The sequence below is a fragment of the Hydra vulgaris genome, chromosome 05, assembly GCF_038396675.1.
Source record: "Hydra vulgaris chromosome 05, alternate assembly HydraT2T_AEP".
Lineage (NCBI taxonomy): Eukaryota > Metazoa > Cnidaria > Hydrozoa > Anthoathecata > Hydridae > Hydra > Hydra vulgaris.
In genome coordinates, this window is record NC_088924.1 from 9957360 (window position 1) to 9975597 (window position 18238).

At 28.5% G+C, this 18238-nt stretch overlaps 2 protein-coding genes across 2 annotated transcripts in view; one reads left to right on the forward strand and one right to left on the reverse strand.

The window, feature by feature from the left end:
- Window positions 1-1935: 1935 nt before the first annotated feature.
- On the reverse strand, window positions 1936-7667 carry LOC136080168 (uncharacterized). Its single transcript, XM_065796781.1, has 4 exons — window positions 7388-7667; window positions 5564-6226; window positions 3633-4211; window positions 1936-2303 (listed from the first exon to the last, which is right to left on the reverse strand). Exons 1-4 carry the CDS (start codon window positions 7665-7667, stop codon window positions 1936-1938), a joined length of 1890 nt encoding a protein of 629 aa, XP_065652853.1.
- Window positions 7668-9076: 1409 nt separating this feature from the next.
- LOC136071844 (protein O-GlcNAcase-like) overlaps window positions 9077-18238 on the forward strand; it is a 54076-nt gene continuing 44914 nt past the window's right edge. The window contains exons 1-2 of the mRNA XM_065797325.1: window positions 9077-9337; window positions 16058-16109. Of these exons, the coding sequence (XP_065653397.1) occupies window positions 9310-9337; window positions 16058-16109 (80 nt within the window). The 5' untranslated portion in view covers window positions 9077-9309. The remainder of the gene's footprint in view (window positions 9338-16057; window positions 16110-18238) is intronic.

Sequence of the window (18238 nt, forward strand, 5' to 3'; positions counted from 1 at the left end):
GTAGTTGAACCAAATACATTTTTGAACAACCTAATTAACTTTTAAAAACCACTGATTTGTATTGCTAGTATAAATAACCAAAATTAAATTTAAGAAGATGTTAAAGCCAGAGTTTAGTGTGATTTTAGAAAGTCGAGCCTAAGCCTGCGAAAATGTGGTCTCAAGCCTGTACTTTTTGAACTAAAATTAGACTTGGCAAAGTTTCCAAAAATATTGTGTAATTTGTTAGCAATAATAGTGTAAAGGAAAAACATTTGCTTAAAAGCCAATTTATCATTAATTTTATTGAATTATTAAATTACAACCCTTAAACAACCAATTAAGCACAATTTTTTTGTATTGAACTATTTGTAACAATTCAAGACAAAATAGAGAAATGAAACTTTATTGCAATAAAAAAGGATATATTAAAATTTGTGAATATTACAAAATATTGAAACACAATTTTGAAATTAAATTCCAAAAACCCAAATTTTTAAAGCAGTGGTGTAGCCCCCACTTTCCTCATTAACATTCTTACAAGATTAGGCATTTATATCAGAGAGTTTATTTTAATTCCTCTATTTAGAACAAAATTGTTTGACTGAAGTGATGGGAAAAGAAAACTTTTTTTTTCATTTAAGCTTTGGGCAAAAAATAATCAGCAAAATTTTTAATTCGTTGTAGGGTGAAAATTTGCAAAAGCATCTTTTCTGTTCTTTGCACTTGTTTTTTACAAAAGGAGGAGGCTGAATAAGTGCGAATTTCATAACTGCGAATCTGCATAAGTGCGAAGCAGTTGCAAAAACTGGCATAAGTGCGAACTGGCACAAATGCGAACTGGCATAAGTGCGCCAAAAGAATTTGCAAACATTGGCATAAGTGCGAACTGGCATAAGTGCGAACTGGCATATGTGCGAATCAATTGCAAAAACTGGCATAAGTGCGAACTGGCATAAGCGCGAACTGGCATAAGTGCGCCGAAAGAATTTGCAAACATTGGCATAAGTGCGAATTGGCATAAGTGCGAACTGGCATAAGTGCGAATTGGCATAAGTGCGAACTTGCCAATTCGCCACGTATGCCAATTTGCACTTATGCCAATGTTTGCAAATTCTTTCGGCGCACTTATGCTAATTCGCGCTTGTGCCAGTTCGCACTTATGCCAGTTTTTGCAATTGTTTTGCACTTATGCCAGTTCGCACTTATGCCAACGTTTGCAAATTCTTTTGGCGCACTTATGCCAGTTCGCGCTTGTGCTAGTTCGCACTTATGGCAGTTTTTGCAAGTGATTCGCACTTATGCCAGTTCGCGCTTGTGCCAGTTCGCGCTTATGCCAGTTTGCACTTATGCCAGTCGCACTTATGCAGATTTGCAGTTATGAAATTCGCACTTATTCAGTCGCCCCTACAAAAGCTATTAGGTACTGATAGTATTTAATCAAAAGAATTGTTTAACTGCAATAAGACTAACTGTTATAATAAATTTGTTCCAAAACAAGGTATGGACTAAATTCGGACTGAAATGCGAATTTAATTTCTGCATGTGGGATAAGGGTGATTCAAGAAAAACACAAAAGAAAACATTTAGACGTGCTGTTTTAGGCACATGGATAAAATCTTGAATGAAAAGTACAAAAATCTTGGATTTTACAAAAAAAACTTAAAAAATGTAATCTCCAATTTTAATGTTTTGCTAATTGCATGATACTCCGATTAGTTTTTTAATTAATATTCTTCAATATCTTACCAAAATTGCACCCCAAAGTTCTGCTGGATATCCCATAACACTCGGCATTGCCCCCCCCCCTACTTCTGCTAGATAGTCTTTAAAAAAAAAACTTGGAAAAAATTGAGAAATTTGAGATATTTGTTACTCGAGATTCTTTCTGCCTCTAATTTTTTATTATTTTTAGCTGTTCACTAACTGCACTATACAAAAAAATCTGGTCAGTTTTTACTGTAAGTGTTTCTCCATCCCACGTTGTTTCTTTTCCTCTTCAGTTTCAATGCTTTCTGCCAGATTTCTCTTTATTTTTGCCATATTTGAATGACAGAAAACAAGCATGTGCACATTTTCTGGATCAAGGTTGTGTCTTTGATTTGTAACAATGCCCCCAGCAACAGAAAAAACTCGCTCAGATGAAGCACAAGTTACTGGAATGCAAAGAAGTTTTCGTGCCAGCTTTGAGAGTAATGGCAAAGAGGTTGAAATATTTCTCCACCACATCAGAATATCCAGTTCTTTAGGATCTGGACTTGGCATTGCCAAATATTTATCAAGTTCTTCCTCCATGTTTGATTTTGTTTTGTTTGATGAACAGTCTGAAATTAATCACATTGTTATATTACTATGGCTCCTTTTTAAAAAAAATTTTAACATTGCATGAAAAATTAAAAGCAGCTGGAATTAATTATACGTTTATAAATTAAACATGAATCTAAAAATGGAGAATTAGTAAGTTAGAGTTAAATAAAATGTTTAAATTACTTTAACAAGTTAAAGAAAAGTATTGGCAAATTGCCACATTTTTGTCTTTGAACATTTAGGACGGCAATAGCCCAAAAAGATTTATATGAGCAATCACTGATAAAAGATAGGTGTAGATTAGCTATAGGCATTTTGTTCATACCCAATGCTTTGGATCCTATAGTGACCCATTAATAAATGACACAAAAGTTATTTTAGTTGAATCAGCAATGTCTGAAACTTAGTAGGACCTTTCATGTAATTTACTGGGGATATTACATAAAGAAATAAGATAATTTGAATTAAATAAATTATCAAATTTGTATTGGAAGCCACTAAAGAACAATAAGTATTTAAAAATTTTTATGATAAGAACTTCATAAACAAGTTTTTGAAACTCACCCTGCTAAACTGCAGTGTAAATTTCCAGCCATGTGCGCAAAATCTTTTACCTAGAACCACCCTTCATGAAAAATATTTAGCTAATTCAAAACCAACCCTCACCTTGAGCGGTCTTCAATTTTTTCATAGAAAAAGAAAAAACTTCTTTTTTCTAGTTTTGAAATCACAAAAACTTATTGAAAAAGTTCTTTCAAACAAATTTCAAAAGTAAGTTAAACACAGTTATTGTACTAAGATTATTTTAACCAAAATCTTCTGTCAAAACTATTTTAACTTGAAACAATAAATATTATAGTTAACCAAGACTTTATTAGAATACCAACTATTCTACTGTATGTGTTAAAGTTTAGACTGTATCTAAATGCAGGCTAGGTTAAAATTGGGAATTTAACTATTTCTTGTATTATAAGATCAAAGTCTTTACAGCGATCATTAGAACTTCTTACATACTTAAAAAGATTATTATTTTACAAAGTTTCTAAGATCTACATACATATAAGGCCCTGATAATATAAGACACATTAAATTTTTGTTGATATAAAGTTTTTTAAGTAGCCAAATCACCAATTAACTAATGTCAAAATAAAGCAAAAAAGAGGTATTTAAATTTGATATCTGGGTCCACAGGCAAATCAGGAATTAATTTAAGTTAAAATAAAGCAGAACAGGAAGCAATATCTACTCAATCACTATTCAAATTTGAAAGATGAAAATAAAGAAATATTATAGACCTGATTTTTTTGCACTGACCCTTAGATATTTAACAATAAAGATGGCAATACCTTTCCAATTGGTTTCAAACACCAGTTGTTCTAAAGGGTCTGTTTGATCAATGATGTTTGGCTCCTCTAGAATGCTTTGACGGTTTGCATTGTTTCCAGATGAATGACTATCTATAAGTTTTGTATTGATGTTGTTAAATCGATTCATTTTATGCAAAACAGCTCCTTTGTAGGACGGATGAAGTAAATGAGACAAAGCATACAGATCTTGCTTTGTTCCGCAAAGTTCAAATCTTTGTTCAAGCTGTTCCAAAAGTTTAGTTGCAAAGTTCTGAATATTCAAGTCATCCGATGTATTGACTCTATCTGTTAGTAAGTGTTGAATTCGAAACAGTTCACCACAAATAAGATGAATAGTTGGAACTGAGTCTGCAGAAAGCTTTTCAGAAAGTTCTTTAAAGAGCTCAAGGATTGGAAAAATCATTGCTAGAATTTGTAACTCAGCTTGTGTAGGGATGAAGTCATATTTCTGATTTTGAAGGTGTTCTAATGCTGGTTGAATTTTGAGAATGGATTTAATCATCATTGCATTTGAATTCCATCTTGTCGAAACAGGAGCGATGACTTTAATTGGTGCCACTGAAAAAAAGAAATATTTAAAAATCATTTAAAGTATTTAAGTTTAAGGATCACACTACCAATGGTGTTCAATTAAACTATTATTATTTATTTTGAAGTATTATACAGGCTAGCAAGACTTGCTTCTACTAGAATTAGTCACTATTTTTATAGTTATGTTGTCTATTTAGAAGTACATTGTTTACTTTTATTTTCAAATGCAGGAGTTCAAATGAATGACTTGATGAACCCTATTTTACTGACTCGGGTATCTAGTAAATCTACCTGGGTTAGTGGATTATGATATTTCAACAATAAAATATTTCTTCTTTTGGTTATTGGACAATCAAGGAGTTTGGTGAAGTCTTGTGAGGAAAAAATACCCCACTAACATGGAAAATCAGAATATGGGTAAACATTTATCTTCAAATTGAGGTTATCTCAGAACCTGCAGATTACAAAGGGAATTTACACTGTTTAAGGTACCATTAATGGGTGTGTTTACCTAGACAAAGAAAGTAATATAGTCTTATAGGCTCAATGAGCCTGTCTAATTTCACTTTTATTTTGATGAGTAGTAACTTCAGTGGAATGAGACCATGAGTGTGGTATTGGAAGTAAGTAAAACATGAAGTTTGAAGTTAACAGCAATTTTGAATATGAAATCATAAAAAAATGTTCAGTTATTAGGAGAATATAAAAAATAAATTAATATCGTAATTCTCTTCAATCAAAAACTGAGGACAGATAAAAATATGAATTCATGAATGACATTTCATATTATGAGCTGTACTCTAAAATAGTGTTCATTAATTTATTTTGGAATACTAAGTTCATATTTAATATCACTCAATGGAATATTTTTGTTAAATCATGATTATTTGGCATTGTTTCAAATAAATATCAAAAAGATATTTTTTGGCAATATTTTTTCGGGGTGACAATTTTTAAATGAGGTTAACTAACAGAAGGAGTCATATATATATATGACTCCTTATAGTCATATATATATATATATATACAATGGAGTCATATATATATATGCTAGGATATAAAAAATTCATCAATTTTCTTCTTTCCAGAAATAAAACCTATAAAAAATGTTTATATAATCTGTGTATAATGCAACACAACTACAATTTGCTATTTTTAAATATGGCATTGTGAATGGTTGGTTACTTTAAATTTTAATTCTTAATTTTTTACAATAGCAGAAGACAATTGAAAAAAATTTCAAAATAGTGATTTAGTATAAACTAACTATACCTCCTACATCCTTGCAAGCTTTATTGACAGCTCATTAGCTAAAGTTGATTGATGGGTTTTGCTGGAGAGCAGGGTTGCTTTCGTTATTGCCTTTTGAATTGGTTCACATCCTTCAACAGCTTTCTGCAAGACAAGATTGATTGCATGATCAGCACATAGTAATGAGTGAGAAAGTTGAGAGCTGTTTGGAAAGGATGCCCTCATATTTGCAGCTGCATCATGAACCACTACCTTCTCACATTCTGACTTGACATTTGGCAAAGATTCAATTTGTTTGTCTATTTCCACAGCTATTGCCACTGCAGTGTGAGATCCAGGAAAATGCTTGCAACTGATGACTTTTTTAATGAGGTTGAAATTTCTATTGACAAAATGCAAGGTAAGACTCATGTAAGCTTCCTTAGCTCTTGATGTCCACATATCTGAAGTAAGAGCAAAACCATCAACTTCAGGTAGCTCTTGTTCTAACTCTGTAAAGATTTGTTTATGAATCTGTTCATATAGTAAGGGAAGCTTGAACTTTGCAAAAGTTGTAGAGTTCTTAACTGTGACCCTTGGGAGCTGCTTCTTAAAAAATTCTTTTGTTTCTTCATGGTCAGCAACACTGAAAGGCATCGAGAGTGCAACAATCCACCTCATGAAATCCAGGTCAAACTGAAACTGGCGCTTGTCGTAAGTAGAATACTTTGGCTGGAAGAATGATGCAATTGACACAGCACTTTCTTCACGAAGTTTTTTTGAGTTTGAAGGACTTTGTAGACTGTCTGATCCTGAAAAAATATTATTGTTTTCAGTCATCAGAAACATTTTATACATCTCAAATCTAAATAATTTATTTACATTTTTCATTATTTTATTTATCTCCTTATTAGGCATTCATTATTCGGTTGAGTAGGACAGTGGTACAATTGCAAAAATGGAATGTATTCCTGATTTTTCACTGTATATTAGGCATGAGTATTCTGCTCTTTTATGGTGGACCTGAAGGAACTTTATTGGAGAATTCAAATTATTGAACCTAGCCTAAACTATCTGTGTGTCTGTGGAACAGAAGAATTCTTTTAAAACAAATAGAAATTCATACTTAAAAAGTTCACTAATGAGGTACCTTTTAACTCAGTTCCAATGTTTACTCAAGAGGGGCTTTCTAGTTTAAAAGGTACCTAAGGCCCATTAGGGCCAAATTTAGAGAATTGATGTGACTGAGCTCGGTTTTTTCAACATCTTTAAAGATAAATAGTTGGGAGTTAGCAAAGTTCACTCCTTCAAAATGTGTCTAAAAACTGATTTCATTATGAACTCAATATTCTGTTTCATAAACCAATGTTTATTTAGTTCAGAGTTTTACTGTGGAACTTATTTTTAAGGCCTAAACTTGAATTAAGCTATCTCACCTCATGCGTGTTCAGGTGTTAAAATTGTTTATTTTGTTAATTTAAGAAGCAGCCAAAGTTTGCAATAAAAATGCTATGAACCCCATTACAAAACTAAATATGTAACAGCTTGATGGGCATTTTTAGCTGCTGAATTAAAAAAAACTCAATTAAATATCCCTCTTTCATTTAGAACTTACTGAAATTTTGTAAAAATGAATCAATTCGAGTTGAGTTTTTAAAGTTTATTGATTGAATCATTTTTACTTGTATTAACTTTCTTCTTGTCCTTTCTCTAATGTGTACATTATCTTTTTGATAGGTATGCTGTAAAGTCTTTCCTTTCACAGAAATAAATGCACAAAAATATTCATATCAAAATTTTTTGGGATTTAAGACTTAAAATCAGCTTAAAAATAGTTTTCTTTCAAACAATATCTTTAAGCCAGAGGCTTATAAAAACCATGTTGAATTTTTTTACTTGAAATAAGTACCTTACTAAATAGGAATAAAATTTCTATAAACCCACACTGTAGCAAAGAAATATTAGTATCTTACCTTTGTCACACTGATTTAACTTTTGTCCTGCTTCTAAAATATCAGCAGATTCAATTGCTGCTTGTCTTTTTCGAGAGGCTTTCTTTTCAAGTACTTCTGCTGCAATTTTCTTGTGTTTTGACTTGAGATGACCCCACAACGCAGCTGTTGAAAGATTTTTACGGCGTAGTGTCACATTAGTGCACAGTCTACATTTAGCTTTTAGGACACCATCAACATCTGGCTCACAGTCTTCAAAATGCTCCCATAACTCTGATGCTCTAACATTAGTCTCTGTCATTTCTAAAGTTTTTGTTTGATGTTTAATATCTAACTAATGACAAGCACTCCCAAATCACTAGTAAAATATTTTATACTGATTTTAATCACATTTTGAAAACAAAAACAAAATAGTACAAAAAAAGGTCCTATCTAAAATTTAATCATTCATAGCAATATGTTTATATATATATATATATATATATATATATATATATATATATATATATATATATATATATATATATATAATTTTTAATATTAAAGTTGTAAATGTTCTAAATAATGCTTTTCTCTTAAATAATCGTTATAGGTTAAAAACTACCAACATAAGTTTTCTTTATGAGTAAAAATATTAATTATTTTTAATGTTATGCCTAAAACTTTATGGCACAGATCACTGAATGCAATATTGCCAACAAATGTTGATGATTTTATTTCAATTAACAACATTTCTCATATAGCAACAAAAATTAGCATGCTTCTGTTAGTAAATTGGCAACATGATGTGAAGATTTATCAAGATTTATTAAATTACTCAATGTATGGGAAATAAAAGATAGCATACTAATAAAGAATTACTATCTTTGTCAAATTTTTATTTCAATTTTGTTTATTAAATAGCTTACACGATTGGAAATAACGCTACAATAGTAGTACTAAACTTTTTGTTTTTTACTAAAAATTATTCAAAATAAATAAAATGTAGTTCCCCAAATGTGGCAATAGCCAGTATTAAGTCCTGATTATCTTTTTTCAGTTTTGATTTAGTACACTTGATATCCTAGTTTTTCATGCATTAAGGTAATTAATTTACATCTTAAATTGACCTAATACCATTGCTAATTTTAGGTTGAAACTATTAGTTGAGGCAACATTCATATATATTTACTAATTGCAAATTGGTGATGAAGTTTTCAATATTTTAAGTTATTCTGCTCAACTTTGTTCAACTTCGTTCAACTTTGTTCAACTTCGTTCAACTTTGTTCAACTTCGTTCAACTTTGTTCAACTTCGTTCAACTTTGTTCAACTTTGTTGAATTATTATTTCGTTACGTTCAATTTTGGTTTTTGGGAAGATGAAGTCTGACTACGTTACGTTTCGTTACGGTCACAAAAATGAAGCTAACACTGGTGCTTAAAAATCATAAACTTAACAGCTTTAACCCGGCATTTGCAATATGTCAGTAGTATTTTAAAGAAAAAAGAAAAACTATCTATTATTAACTCCGTATAACTAACTATTAACTCCGATCGTGCACAATGTGCAGGATCTAAGATTTGGCGAAGGCTAAAATTACTTCAAATAACTTTAAACGATCGGTCATTGTTTGCTTTCCAGTTTTTTTTACTGAACTTCTATTGAAAATGAATAAATTTAGTTTCGGTTTTGGCTCCGTAAAATAATTCTTAGAATTTTTAGAAATATGAAACCAAAAAGGTCTGCAGCAAAATGTCACGACACCGACATTTTCATTAAAAATTTGAATAATTTTATAAAAAAAGAAAATAACAAAAAGTTGTTATTAAAAATTACGAAATTGAAAGCTTTCTAAGGGCAAAATTGCGACAACTACAATATTATAACTTTATGCTTAAAGAATGTATTTTATTTCAATTTAGTTTAAATAATATACTATGTTCAAGGACTGATTATTTAAAATGGATTTTATTTGTGGTGTTATTGAAGGTAATTTTTTTGTCTATTATAATTAATGCTGCAATAAAATTATTTCCTTATAAAAGTAGTTGTTATTTTAAATGCATAAAGTATACTTAAAAACACTTAACGCACAACAAGCCACGACTAATTCTCGTTAAATTTAGGTAAAGTACGTTAACATATTAGAAATAGAAAGTAATAATTCAGTTATTATTTTGGTGTATGATACTTTCATAAAATCTTTATCTAAACAACATCTTATAATTATTTGACATATAACCAGATTTTAGGCAGCAAATTTTAGTAATATAATATACAATAAAAACAATAGAATGATGTGTCTAAAAAACGTTATGCCACATTATTTATTGTTTCAAATTTATCGCCATTTGTTGGAAGAAATGGAAATATCTAAATATATTAAATTAGGCCTAGAATTTAGAGAAATACAAATTAATTTTAATCATTAGAAACTTTTGAATTCCTTTGAAAAAAAAGTACAGGACTTTAAGTGTCTTTTAATCTATTATTTAAAAGCAAGATTTTTTATTGATCTATATTTATAATTGGATTTATGAATTGTTGTTTTTTAATGTTGTTTTTCATAGTTTCTTTTCCTAATTTTGTTTACAATAACACTATACAGATGTTTACAATAACACTATACAGATGTTTACAATAACACTATACAGATGTTTACAATAACACTATACAGATGTTTACAATAACACTATACAGATGTTTACAATAACACTATACAGATGTTTACAATAACACTATACAGATGTTTACAATAACACTATACAGATGTTTACAATAACACTATACAGATGTTTACAATAACACTATACAGATGTTTACAAAAGCACTATACAGATGTTTACAATAACACTATACAGATGTTTACAATAACACTATACAGATGTTTACAATAACACTATACAGATGTTTACAATAACGCTATACAGATGTTTACAATAACACTATACAGATGTTTACAATAACACTATACAGATGTTTACACTTTATCTTACTTTTGTATTATTAGCTAGATTTTTAAATTGCTTTAAAGATCAGAAAAAGTTTAAAAACTTTAAAAAATTTTTTTTTTTATTATTCAATAGACTGCCTGTCCCAACCAAACCCTAAGTTGATGTAGTGGCACTTCCTTTTAGCAGCAAGCTTTAAGATAGTTGGTGTAGGAGCACTCCCTTGTGGCAGCAGGCTATAAGATAAGTTGATATAGCAACACTCCCTTGTAGCAGTAGGCTATAAGATATAAAATGTATATTATATGTATATAATAACATACATTTATATATCTTATAAGATATATAAATGTATATTATATTTATATATATATACATATATATATATATATATATATATATATATATATATATATATATATATATATATATATAATATATATATATATATATATATATTTATATATATACACACACACATATATATATATCTTCTAGCTGATTTAGATAAGTATTTGCTCAATAGTTTTGCTTATCTTTATAGCATAATGCGTTTTCAGAAAAAGAAGAAAAAAACAAAGAATAATGAAAGAAAAGATTGCCGCCCCATCCCAAACCCTCAGATGATGTAGCAGCACTCTGTTGTGAGTTGGGCTATTTGTCAGTCTGATGTATTTACTGAAGCCCCTGGCAGCAGGCTGTTTCAGTGTAAGGTCAGAGTGCTCATCTAAACTAGCAATTTAAGTTTATATATATATATATATATATATATATATATATATATATATATATATATATATATATATATATATATATATATATATATATATATATATATACAGTGGCGGCACAAAGTAAGGACAAATCCGACAGAATCTAGCATTTTTTACATTTAAGAGGTTCTAACGAAAGAGATTTTAAGAGATGTATGTTTTCTAAACATTGTTTTATTAATATTTGGTATGGTATCCACAAGCTTTATCACATACCTCATACGGCTAGGCATTGAGGCAAAAAGACCATCGATTGTTGTCTGTGGGATATTGTTCCACGCGCCTTGTAACAATACCCACAGGTCATCCAAATTGGATGGTTTCTTTCCCTCAATGCTCTTAGACATGACACTCCATAAATTCTCGATGGGGTTCATGTCTGGACTCTGAGCAGGCCAGTCGAGTACGTCTACTCCATTTTGACGAAGGAAATTGGTTACCTTCTTTACTTTATGACATTTTTACATTTTTACAGGACTGTAAAAACGTTGTTTTAAAAAATAACGTTTTTACAGTCCTCGACAGTCCAGTCTTTGTGCTCCCTGGCAAAGACCAACCGTCGCCGGACATTGGCGGCAGAGAGCAAAGGTTTCTTTGCTGCCACACACCCTCTTAATCCAGCTTTTTGTAGTCTCTCCTGCACAGTTTTGGAGGCCAAATTAATTCCATGTTCCTCCGACAGTCTCCGGCTTAGTTGTGGTGCAGTCAGGCGACGATCCTGAAGTGAGCAGACCAGCACCAGATCGGTATGAGCTGTCGTCTTCTTTGGCCTTCCGGAACGTGCCTTGTCTGCTGTAGAACCTGAATTCTGATATTTCTTAACAATTTTCCTGATGCCACTTGCAGTAGAACCAAGAATTGTTGCAATTTTACTATAATTTTCACCATTTTCTGCCATGAAAACAACACGGAGGCGCTCTTCCTGGGACAAGCAACGATATTTTACCATTTTTTCTACAGCAAAAAATACTGATATTAGACCATTAAATTAAACTAAAACAGACAAAATAATATTAATACTGATAGTGAAGCTGTCAAAATGGAAGCAGATGCTAATAAAACACAAAAAAAATTGGCTAAAGTAAAAAAACTTGGTGGAGAATACCTTAAAACTCAATAGTTACCCTTGACTACTGGTTCTCAGTAACCATATTGGGCTTTAGATGACCTTAAATGACCTTAAATGGTATATACTGACTCAATATGTGATTGGTAATACAATGAACACATATTTTCTACCAATTAATAATGATGACATTAATATGACAATGAAGGCACATCACTTACCTCTACTGTCTTGTTTCCTATGCTTAAAATATGATAAAAAACTTTCCAATGTGTTATATTAATTTATCTAAAAAAACATGTGCTTGTTGCTAAGGTAAACAGGAAGTGCAAAGATATTGACGTGTCAACACAACAGAGATCAACAAATGTAGCTATGACGCTTTCATCTGGTTATTATTTGGACAAAAGTTGCAGTGATTTAATTTCTGCTGTATTTGTCCTTACTTTGTGCCGCCACTGTATATATTTATATATATATATATATATATATATATATATATATATATATATATATATATATATATATATATATATATATATATATATATATACATCCACACTTACTTTTGCATATTCAGACTTTTGCATTTGGTGAACAAAAATGATGGCTTATATCTAAACATTTTTTTCAGAAAAAGAAGAAAGCAAAGAGTAATAAAAAAATGGTTACTGTGCTAACTCGAACCATTAGTCAATATAACAGCACTCTCTTGCAAGTTTTCTCTAGATATTCAGTCAATATGTATATTGAAGCCTTTATAGCTTTCACTATCATGTTTGATTACTTAGCTAAGTGCGCAATACTATTTGTATATAACCTTAACAAGGTCTTCGTTTATCTATTCATGTGTGTCACAAATTAGACAATGAGACATTTAGCTATCTTAAGAAAGTTATAGTTACTCCCACTTGGCAGAAATCATATTGCGTCTCTCTCTCTCTATAAATATATAAATATATATATAATATATATATATTATATATATATATTATATATATATATATATATATATATATATATATATATATATATATATATATATATGTATATATATATAAAATATGTATATATATATATATGTATATAAAATATATATATATATAATATATATGTATATATATAATATTAACCCTCGGAATTAGGGTCGGCATTGCCGAATACCAACCTAACTGCCAATCTTAAAGTGTTTGAGGTTAGCAAAAAAATGCTGACCTTGTTTATATGTTTTATGGTAACCTCTTTGTGTCAAATTTTTTTTGGCGACCTAAAACTGATCTCAAACAATTTGAAGTCGGCCTCATTTTTTCTAATTCAGAGTGTTGTAAATATATATATATATATATATATATATATATATATACGCATATGTATATATATATACATATATAATATATATATATATATATATATATATATATATATATATATATATATATATATATATATATATATATATATACACATATTCTAGGTAATTCTAGGTAATTTGAGTGGCAGTACCCCCCATGCTGGCGAAATTTGCTGGAAATATTGCCAAGTTTAGGCATTTTTTTGCGAAAAAAATATTTGCTGTAAAAAAAAGAAGAAAATAAAAGTTCTTAATTTCAAATTTGGATGGCGTCCAAATCAGTGCCCAAATATGGTTGGCGCTGTTGCAAACGGTCTAGAATAGCCCCTAATATATATATTTAGCTGCCATTATTTGCTGGACTGCTTTAAACCAAAGATTAGCTGATGAGGTTGTTTTAGTTTTGAAATTGAAACAAACAGTTTCAATGGTTTAATAGACAAAAAGATTAGAGCGCTTTACTATTAGATATTGTCAATTCTAAGTCAGGGGATTGTAAACTCTATGCCAGGGATTCAATAATTGTCAACTCTATGCCAGGGATTCCTAACTGGTTGTCCATGAACCCCTGGGTGAACCCATATTTTTTTGATGGACCATAAGCTAATTGTACATTCTAAATATTTATTCAGATAGTGAATTTTAATTTTGATTGTTTTTTGTTTAGGGAAACAAAATTTTTATTAAATTAAAAATATGCATTAACTTGTTCGGCATTAATTATTGAATTGAAGTAATAAATGTTGTGTATATATATATATATATATATATATATATATATATATATATATATATATATATATATATATATTTCTTTTATCTGTAAATTTTAATGCTATATATAAAATATGAGATACTAATTTGTTATAAAGTACTAGGAAATGACTCTATGAAACCCTCAAAGCTTGCTATTCATTTGAATAAGTGTCATCTTGAAAATTTTATTAATGAAATTAAAGAATCGTCATATAATTCTATACAGTTGGATGAGTCCATAGATGTTTAATGGCACAATTAATTGTATTTTGTAGATATATTCACAATAAGAAATTCAAGGAAAAGTTTTTTTTTCTTCTTTCTTTAAAAAAACAGCAGATATTATTGAAATTTTAAAATAGTTTTTTAATGACAATCAATTACAATGGAAATAGTTGTTAAGAATCAATACTGATGAAGATCCTACCATGATAAGTTGTAAGTCTGGATTGCAGGCTAGGGTGAAAGAGATTGCACTGTTTTATTCATAGACAGGCTTCGGCAGTTTATAGATTAACAAATAATATATTGTTAATCATATAAAATCTTCTGCTCTAAACACTAGCCTTTTTACAAAATTTTGTAACCTAGATGCTGAACATAATAAGTTATTGTTATATACTGCTGTGTAATGACTATCTGTTGGAGATTTTTTTTGAAAGATTTTACTAGCTTAGAAATAAAGTGAAAGAATTTTAAGGTTGAATGAAAAGTACACTGGTAGAATATTTTGAATTTGACAGTTTTGAAATAACAGCTGCTTATCTTGTGGATATTGTGAGTCATTTTAACAAGTTAAATTTGAAGACAGAATGCTAATGTCATTACACACTCAAATAAACTGAAGGTTTTTATTTTAAAACTCAAACTGTAAAAACTAGAAATAATAATAAAAATTTGATTATGTTTAAAGTTTTAAAGAATCCTATTAGAAGTTTGATTAAAGAATTTGGGAACTATTTTCCAGATGTGAACCTTTTGAGTTGTGAAGTGATTAAATCACCTTTTTCTTGTGATGTGAAAAATGTGACAGAGGAAGCACAAGAAATATTTATAGAGTTAAAAAATGTTACCACTGCTGAGGATCTCTTCAAAAGAACATCGTTAAATAACTTCTGGTTGAAAATAAGGATATTATATCCATTGTGTTTATCAATTGCACTTAAAATTCTTGTATTGTTTTCAATATTATATTATTTGCTCTGCCAGGTTTTCAGCCATGCTATATATTAAAACTAAAAATAGAAATAGATGTGCTCTATCAAAAACGGTCAGAAATTAATTGCTGGTAAACAGTGTTTCACATTGATTGCCGGTAAGCAGTGTTTCACATTGATTAGTTTTTGTATCATCTATGCATTAAATAACATATTTTTGCTTGATAGTCTACTTGATAATACATTAAATAAAAATTATCTCTATGAAAAAAATTACATAAATAAAATGTTACAACTAGTAATATTTTTTGAAAATAAATTGAAAGTAAATTGAAATTAAATTGAAATTGAAAATAAATTTTAAAAGTAAGTTGAAAGTAAAATGGTCCATGAAGATTCTATGATATAAATTGGATAATGGATTAGAAAAGGTTGGAGATCTTTTCTAACCTGTTCCCACAATAACACTTTCCATGACACATTATTAGCATTAATATTTAGCATTATTTATTGTAAGTAAAATTTTTTTTATTTTAACTATTTTGTGTGATCAATTTATAAATATACTATAATATTTATAAATATACTATAATATTTAGTATGATACAACATACTTTGATGGAATAAATTAAGATAAATTAAGTTCTCTTTTTAGGCTTTTATGGTTCACCATGGGTTTTTAATGAAAGATTAGATTTGTTTCAAAGGTAATTTGTGAACTTTTATTAAATTCTATTTTATTTTCATATAAAAAAAAAATCAGTTAAAAAATATATATATATATATATATATATATATATATATATTATATATATATGTATATATATATATATATATATATATATATATATATATATATATATATATGTATATATATATATATATATATATATATATGTATATATATATATATATATATATATATATATATATATATATATATATATATATATATATATATATATATATATATATATACATACACACACACACACTCCTAGTCAGCGCTTATGGGGACATGTTTTTTTTGTTTCTGTTTTGTTGTTTTTTTTTCCTTTTTCTATACTATTTTTATCATAAATATAATTATTTTTTAATTTTTATCATATTTTTATTTATATATATTTAAATTTGTTTTTTTATTATAAAAGTATGTTTTTTATATTTGTTTTTGTTATTTTTATTTATTTATTATATACTAGCTGTCATGACCTGTATGGTACAGGTTGTGGTAAGTCTGTTCAACACTTGACTAATTTTAAATTTGTTCTTAATTTAGTCTCTATACTTTAATTATGGTAAAAAGCAAAAAAATTAGTTGATTTAAAGTTTTTGGCTTTTGGGTAACAATTAATTTAATATACTTTAGAGCTGTACTTATTTACTTAGTATACTACAATATTTTTTACATAATAAATCTTTAACATTTAAGACAGTTGCGTAACATTTCTTCAGGTGTTTTTGGAAACTTAGACTATAATAATATTTTACCCTCTCATTAAGATTTATTTAAAAAGCAAATTTAGACATTGAAAAATGGGCCAAAGAGACCAAGTTAAATTTAAATAAGTTTTATCTGTTTGATATTTTTTATAAAAGCGTTTCTGTAAAAAAACTCTTAATAATTTTATTTAATTAAGATGTTTAGTTAGGCAAATAAATTATTAAACTTTATTAAATTATTTAAGGCAAATAAATTATTAAATTTGTGCCAAAAATCAATACTTAATGCAAATGGAAACTTTGAGTACAAAAGGTGAATAAAGTATAAATGGTTTCTATTCACATATAAAAAAATAATGCAAATATAAAAAACCAAGCAAAAATGGTCAATATATCCATTTAAAACAATAATTCCAAAGATAAAAAAATATAGATATGAGAAACAAAAAACATATTTTTCTTGACAAAAAATAAAAATATAAACTGTAATAAAAATTACAAAAAAATATTATATTCAACATAAAAAGTAACAAAAATACTTATAAAAACAATTTAAATTGAAACATTGTTTCATTATTATATAGCTTTAAGTAAATGGTATGAAGATTATCAAACTTCGTTTTAGCTTTTTGAATACAATCAACATTCAGAACATTCTTAAATTCTGCTATATAGGAACTTTCAAAAATCATAAGAGAAGGAATTTGACCTAAAAATGCAACAAAAATATTAATTGATTTCACTTAATACCCGTTAATTTGTTATGTACTATTTATTTATTTGAAAACTAAAAAATGTGACTAAACAGATAACAAATAAGAAACTTACTTTGTGAGGCTGTTTTTCTTTTGTGAAAGTTTCAAGATTTATTATTGCAAGTTTGAATTAACAACTCTTTTTAAAAAAGTAAGGCTAAAAATAAATGAAAAATAAAAATTTGCATTAACTCATTTAACCATCATTACCAGGTTGCTCCATTCTGAATGAAACTGCTGAATTAATATCATATACATTTAACTGACAATATGTGGGTAAAAAACTTTCTTCAGGCCATAAATTTCCAACACGAATCAAAATTTGCCCATAGACCTTAAAATAGAAAGGGCCATTATTTGAGAGAGGAGCTATTTTGACTGTAAAGGAAGCAAAAGGTAGAGATGAGCTATAACTCCTTAAATGTTTAAAAAAATCTAATTGACAGGATGATCAACATAAGTTCCCTGTAATTAAATCAGTCAAAAATGGAGGATATGGAGAAGGAGGAGCTAATACAACTTTTTGTGAATGGCAGCACAAAAATGAGTTTTATTCAAAAACTTCTTCGCACCACAATCTGACAAATATGGTTTAATTCTCTGAGGTAGTTACTCTTTATAGCAATATTATTTCTTGC

What these genes read in the sequence shown, in the direction of transcription:
- LOC136080168 (XM_065796781.1), bottom strand. Translation starts at nt 7,667, where the DNA reads ATGACAGAGACTAATGTTAGAGCATCAGAGTTATGGGAGCATTTTGAA. An exon ending in GTTAAATCAGTGTGACAAAG is followed by an intron (nt 6,227 to 7,387) that starts GTAAGATACTAA and finishes ATATTTTTTCAG; the next exon opens with GATCAGACAGTCTACAAAGT. An exon ending in GCAGAAAGCTGTTGAAGGAT is followed by an intron (nt 4,212 to 5,563) that starts GTGAACCAATTC and finishes TCTTTTTTTCAG; the next exon opens with TGGCACCAATTAAAGTCATC.